General features: G+C 58.7%; 1 protein-coding gene across 2 annotated transcripts; it reads left to right on the top strand.

Moving 5' to 3' along the window:
- Window positions 1-499: 499 nt before the first annotated feature.
- EVX1 (even-skipped homeobox 1) lies at window positions 500-4,394 on the top strand. Of its 2 annotated transcripts, none has more exons than XM_033088716.1 (3): window positions 500-1,205; window positions 2,840-3,087; window positions 3,727-4,269. In XM_033088716.1, exons 2-3 carry the CDS (start codon window positions 2,950-2,952, stop codon window positions 4,267-4,269), a joined length of 681 nt encoding a protein of 226 aa, XP_032944607.1. In that variant the 5' UTR covers window positions 500-1,205; window positions 2,840-2,949. The 2 variants fall into 2 exon arrangements, with proteins under 2 accessions (XP_032944607.1, XP_032944605.1); XM_033088714.1 differs by having other exon boundaries at window positions 602-1,260; window positions 3,727-4,394.
- The last annotated feature ends 2,499 nt before the right edge of the window (window positions 4,395-6,893 follow it).

Genomic DNA, 6,893 nt, shown 5'->3' with positions numbered 1-6,893 from the left:
AGGAAGAAAGAGGAAAGGATATCCCAGCTCAAGCTCTCCAGACAACTTGGGGGTGGGGGATATGTTTTTCAGTAGCTTGTAAAAAGACTCTGGAGCCGGTTTGAGGTTAGCTCGCCAGGAACAGGCAGCTGTAATAATGCCGGGAGAAGCGAGCCTTGTGAGTCGGCCTTCACACTCCTAAAATGCAGTTATGGATTCTCTTATCAAGGCACCAAGTTAAGAAAACAAAAGCGAAAACAACAATAAAAAAATCAAAAGCGTAGTCAATTACCGAGTCCCGCAGCCCCTGCGGAACTCGCGGTGCGCGTTAAGCTCTCTTTTCTTTCCGCGGAATTCCATTTGCATCCCCTCTGCCAGGGTGTCTCCCTCTCTCAGTGTGTGTGTCTCTCTGTTTTCACACTCTCCTCCCCATTCGAGCGAGGCCCACACCTGGCGCATCACTGCCGAGCCATTAGCTGCGGGTCTCCTTTCATCTTCGCTGTGGCAGACGTTTCTATTTATCCACTAGCGCTCGCCGAGTGGCGTCACCAGCGGTACTGTAATGACGATTGCAGCAGGAGGATGACAGCTTAGAAAGAAGAGGGCAATGGGGCTTCCTCCCAGAGGCGGTGCGGCACAGAGGAGCGCTCGCATCACAAGGTGACCCCAGCTCCCCACCGCCACCACCGCCGTCACCGTCGACTACGCGCTCCCGCCGCTCTGCGCCCACCCAGTCGCCTGGCTTCTCTTTCTCCCTCCCGCAGCCCCAATCTGTCGGACCTCTGGGGACCCAGGGAGTCCGGAGCTAGGAGCTCACTTGGGGCTTCCCCCTCCTCCCTCCGGAGAGCCCCGGGATGGAGAGCCGAAAGGACATGGTTATGTTTCTGGATGGAGGACAGCTTGGCACTCTGGTTGGAAAGAGGGTCTCCAATTTGTCCGAAGCCGTGGGCAGCCCGCTTCCAGAACCGCCCGAGAAGATGGTGCCCCGTGGCTGCCTGAGCCCACGGGCTGGTCCTCCCGCCACCCGGGAGCGCGGCGGGGGAGGCCTGGAGGAGGAGCCGGTTGACGGACTATCAGGCAGCGCTGCGGGGCCGGGCACCGAGCCGCGGGCGGCCGGAGCTGCCGCGCTCGGCCCCGGGCCTCCGGCCCCCTCGGTCGACAGCCTCTCGGGCCAGGGGCAACCCAGCAGCTCGGACACCGAGTCGGATTTCTATGAAGAAATCGAGGTGAGCTGCACCCCGGACTGCGCCACGGGGAACGCCGAGTACCAGCACAGCAAAGGTAGCCACCGCGCCCCTCCGCTCCCTCGGCCTCCCACCGCGCCCACCTTCCACTTCTGTTCTGGAGGGGAGGAAGACACTCCTTTCCCTCAGGGCAGGATAGCTGGGGTAGGGGGGGAGGGACCCACCTAAGCAACTCTCCGCTGCTATCTGTGCCCTGAGCGGGGGTCTCCTTCTGTGCTCTGGCATTGGCAGGACTGAGGGTGACAGCTGTGCTTTGGGGGTGAGGAGAAGGGAGACGCAAGTCCTGGGCTTAAGGAGGATTCAAAGTGCACCCCAACCCCCAGAGTTTTGTGGTACTACTTCAACTGCGCCTGGAAGATACCTTCCCCCGGGGTGGGTGAGATCAAACGCGGATCAGGGCAGTTTGTGGCTGACGGGGGAAGGCGCATCCAGGCGCGGAAGCCGGGAGTCCATAAAAAAACCGTAAAATCGCTGCTGACCCGAGCCGCCTGGGTGCTGAGGCCCTCCGACCAGTTTGCACGTCGGTCAGAGGTCCAAATTACCTTGTCACTTCCCGGGCTCGGTGGCGCCAGGTCGGAAATGGTCCCAATGATCTAATTGCCTTTGGTCTCCGGTTGCATTTGAAAAGGCAGAGCTCTGGCCCTCCCCCCTTCTCCTTCCCTCCGGAGTCCCACTTCTCCACCCAAAGGAAAAGGAGCTGCAGGGGGCAGGAGCTCCACCCTTCCCCGGGTTAGGCCCCAAAGGGGGTGGGGGTGCTGTCACACTGACTTAAAGGGAGACCCCGGTCCAGACCAGAGGCTAGTGTGGGGTGGTGGTGAATGGCTAGGACGGGAGTCTCCCTGGGAGGGTGGAAAGGTAGGAGGGAGAGCCCACCAGCAGACACTCCTCCACAAAGCTGTGGGTTGGGTGGGAAGAGCCTAGTATGGAAGAGAAACCATCCCCTGGCCTTGGCAGCCAACACCTTGTTGAACACTCAAATCTATCCATTATCTTATCCACTGGACCCAGACTCTCGAACCATAGCATGCTCTCAGAACAACCCATACTCCACCCAAATATACTAAGGTAATCGGGTACTCATGTATACTCCAATGCCATCCTACGACATGTGCAGCCTAGTACACATTCTCACACCTGCCCTGGCAGCTTGGCACACACCAAAGCAAAGAAACAGGTTGTGCACAGCATACCACGATGCACTAAGACCCAGAGTTCACAACACTCCAGTGCAATGGTGTTTCTCAACTCACTTGCCTGTCAGATATGCACATCTTTGCCCACTCCTGGCAAAGGTGGGCACAAAGCTCAGAGGGGCTGCATCTCACTTGTGCCCCAGGGCAGGTGGCTAGGGTGGCTGGGCTTCTGTACCCAGCAGGCCTAAGAGACCCTACAAACAACAGCGCTGAGAGGCCTAATGGCTGCTATTCACTCATCCCAATGGTGAGTCCCTGTCCTCCCTTCCTGGGTTCTTGAAGTCCCCAACACCCCAAGCAGAGGCAGTGACAGAGGCTACTGAGGGGCTGTCCCTTTCCACCCTGGGCCTACAGCCCCACATCAGCAGCGTTTGTGTGTCTGTTGTGTTGTGTGTGTGCGTGTGCTCTGGGCTCCTCGCGCAGGGCCGGGCTCCGAGCCACTGGCCAGCAGTCCCAACAGCGGCAGTGAGGCCCCCAAGAGCAACGGCGGTGGCGGCTCGCAGGGCACCCTGGCCTGCAGCGCCAGTGACCAGATGCGCCGTTATCGCACCGCCTTCACCCGGGAGCAGATTGCACGGCTGGAGAAGGAATTCTACAGGGAGAACTACGTATCCAGGCCGCGGAGATGCGAGCTGGCCGCTGCCCTAAATCTGCCAGAAACCACCATCAAGGTATGAATTCTGAGGAGCAGGGAGAGGGGGTGCGCCCATTCAGCAGGAAGTAAATACCACTCCTCAGTATCCAATCGTGCGTAAGCCAGGAATCGGGGTCTGGGGTGTCCCTGCCCGCGTGGCAGCTAGGCTGAAGGTGTCCAGGCCTGGTGCAGGCGCCAGGTGCATGCAGATTTACCCTCCCGACAGTTCCTAGGCGGCCAATGCCAACAAGAGGTTGCCTCTGTCCTTTCCTAGCCAAATAAACAGAGGGGATGGGGTGCCTCTACCAGTGACAAGGAAGCGCCCCAAGGGAGAGAGGCTGGAAGGGGAGGTGTTTCTGGCGAAGCGCTGCCTGCTGCCTCAGACCCGTGGAGTCCTTAGTCCCGCACTACTTATGCACTCACACCGGTTCCGGCAGTTCGGGGATTCTGCCGGGGAACAGGGGAGGAGGGACAGAAAGTGGAGGTACTCTCTGAACCTCTGCTGGAGGGAGGGATTGCAGCTGCAGGTTGTGGGGGTGGAATTAGCCCCCGCCCAGAGGCTCTCTGCTTTGGCTCTTCTTCTCGCTGCGGGCATCATCCCCTGCAGTGGGGCAGGACCTTAGGGCTCTGCGCAGGGAGCGGAGAGCGGCCACCCAGCCTAAGCCTCTCCCCCCAGGTGTGGTTCCAGAACCGGCGCATGAAGGACAAGCGGCAGCGGCTGGCTATGACGTGGCCGCACCCGGCCGACCCTGCCTTCTACACATACATGATGAGCCACGCGGCGGCCACGGGCGGCCTGCCCTATCCCTTCCCGTCGCACCTGCCCCTGCCCTACTACTCGCCCGTGGGCCTGGGCGCCGCGTCCGCAGCGTCCGCCGCCGCCTCGCCCTTCAGCGGCCCGCTGCGCCCGCTGGACACCTTCCGCGTGCTGTCGCAGCCCTACCCGCGGCCCGAACTGCTGTGCGCCTTCCGCCACCCGCCGCTCTACCCGGGCCCTGCGCACGGACTGGGCGCCTCAGCTGGCGGCCCCTGCGCCTGCCTCGCCTGCCACAGTGGCCCGGCCAACGGGCTGGCGCCCCGCGCCGCCGCCGCCGCCTCGGACTTCACCTGTGCCTCCACTTCCCGCTCGGACTCCTTCCTCACCTTCGCGCCCTCCGTGCTCAGCAAGGCCTCCTCTGTGACGCTGGACCAGAGAGAGGAGGTGCCCCTCACAAGATAAGGGGCCGCCCGCGGGCTGCCGGCTCCAGGACGCCCGTGGGGGCCCCCCCAGGGGACTCAGCCAGCGCCCCTCCCCGCCCCCAGGGCACCGAGGGGAAAGTAGAAGGCTGCAAAGGACCAGCGGGACTGGGCCTCGGGGATGGGGATGCCCGGGAAGCATGGCTGGCACATTTGGGCAGCAGGAGTGGGGATGGGAAGCAGAGGCTGGGAGACCTGCCTCTGGGGCGGCTCTTTGCTGTTCTTCACCGGACCCACTGTCCCCCACGCGTGTTGAGGCCGTGGCTCCAAAGCTAAACAAACTTCGCAGCAACAGCAACCAACATCCAGCCCCTCAGCAATCCCCCCCACCACTTCGTACTCTTTCCTTACCCGGGACCCCTCCCCCCCCTCCCCCGCCAAAGCCAAGCCCAAGCATTGGAAAGGGAAATTGCTGTTTCTCTAAACAAAATGCTGTGTATGCAGAGCAGGTAGAGATTAATCTTTGCCAGCTTTTCCAAGGTATGGCAAGGGGCTTGTGGATGGCAATGCACCAGCCATCGAGGGGAGTGAGTGAGAGATGATTTACTACCACAGAGAATCCTGGCCCTCCCAAGGAAACCTGGGGGCTCTCTTGCTTTTTTGGAGCCTCCCTGACACAACATCTTCTGGTTCTGCCGTCTACTAGCACCTGATCTCTTTCCTCTCTCCTAGCTTCTTGATATCTCTCAACATGCAACTCCAGCCTCTCCACTCCCGCCCCACCCCACCTCCACATTTTGTTAACGTTTGCAGGGAGGCTGCAGACCCTCAGGGCCCCTTGGCGGCTTCTACCAAGCCTCTTCTCCCTGTGCCCTAAACACACCGTGATTAGCAAGTGATGTCTGTGAGGAGGGCTTTTGAATGTTGAATGTATAATAATGATCACCATGCAGCCAGTCGCAGAGCCCAGAGCTGAGCTATTAACAAGGCGCCCAGGGAAGAGCTTAGAGAGCAGACAGGACCTCCTCTCCTTCTCTCAGTGTCTGGTGGCAAATTAGAGGCGATTTCCTGCCTTTGCCTACCTTCCTTCCCTTCACCAGGAGCTTTCTGGCCCTTCCTTTAGCACTGGGCATTTTACATTCTTTTTCCTCTCAGTTTCCTGCCAAGTTGCCACTGGAGCTAGACTTTCAGATACTAGTGGGAGCCTTCTGGGGAAAGGGTCTCTCCCCTTCACCAGGGTTTGTTTGGGAGCCACTCCCAAACTCTCACTCCCACACTCATTCTTGCAGCCAGTTTTTGAGGAATAGGAGAATTTGTACCCCCACCCCCGCCTCCGCCATTGCAAGCTTCACCCTGACTGGGAAGGCGTGGTTCTTCCTGAATGAATTTGGTTTGGTTTTCCTTTGAAGCCCAAAGAATTTGCTGTTTCAATTTGTTAACCATATTGCAATAAAAGCTAGACATGATTCTCATTTTAGCATTTTAATTTGGGGGGCAGCAAGCAGTACACTGACTCTTCTTACTTGCTAGTTCAGCCACCATAAGCTTGAGTAGGGAAGGAACCAAAACCTGGATGCACAGACAGAGTCTCACAAGCCTCTGTTATACGTTGGCAGGCTCCAAATGGACATTGCAGAGAGGTGGAGAAGGCAGGCTCCAAGCTGCCCTGAAGTGCAAGTTTCCTTAGTTGTGTGCACACGGGGAGCCTTCAGTGACTAAACTGGCCCTGCAGAGCCCTGACCCACCTGGGGCTAATCCCTGTGATGCTTCCTTCTCCAGTTGCTCCAGCCCTTTGAGGAAAGATGACCCTGGATTATGGCCTGGGTGGGTCCTACCTCCACCCCAACTCATGGTGGAGAGGAAAGGGGAAGTGGGTGTGGGGCTTGAGCACTGCGGAGAGCTGGGTTTGCTGGTCAAACAAGGGTCTGCAAATTAGGGTTCAGGGAGAGGAGGGAGAATGACTCCTGGGTTGGAATGGGAGGGTCTGAATCTCCTCAAACTGGAAATCATCTCCAAGGGTGGAATTCTGGGCTGCTCAGGGCAAGGGGACAGACAGTGCTCAGCAGCCATCCTCCTTATAGGAGAGCAGCGTTGGCTGCCTCTGGATCCCTGCTCAAGCAGGGGACAGAAGGGTGTCCCCAGCAGGCTGGGAGCTCAGAATTGCATAGACTCCAAGCGTCCTCTGCCTGTGTATAGTGGGCCAGGTGTGGACTCTTCCATCGGCCTCCATCCTTCTTTGAACTCTAGAACAAACTTTGCACAGTGACCCTTGCCCTCCCAAGCCAAATCCTGTGCTGAGGTTTCCATCATCCTGCACCACTCCCCCGTTTCCCCCATCCCCCCCCCCCCCCAGTCTTGCGCAGCTCCCTCTGCAGCCGGGAAGCTACCAGTGCCAAAACCCGGCAAATTTCGCGGTTACTTCGCGTCCGCCCCAGATTGCTTGCGACAGGTAAATGGGCTGCGGCTTGCCATAATACCGGGCGTATTTTCAGTTAATAGGGAGGGAAAATGAGGTGTCTGCAGCGATATTGGAAAGTACAAGATCGATGATCCGGCCTCGTGTCCAATCAGCAGCCTTTAATTGACTGTATTTTCTGGGTAATTGAGCCTCTCTTCCTCCAAATTGAAGTGGAAGATATAACAATACATCTTGCCAGGAGGAATTAC

This window comes from Rhinolophus ferrumequinum, chromosome 20, assembly GCF_004115265.2.
Source record: "Rhinolophus ferrumequinum isolate MPI-CBG mRhiFer1 chromosome 20, mRhiFer1_v1.p, whole genome shotgun sequence".
Lineage (NCBI taxonomy): Eukaryota > Metazoa > Chordata > Mammalia > Chiroptera > Rhinolophidae > Rhinolophus > Rhinolophus ferrumequinum.
Note: the sequence above shows the minus strand (reverse complement) of the source record. Positions and strands in the feature narration are given on the sequence as shown.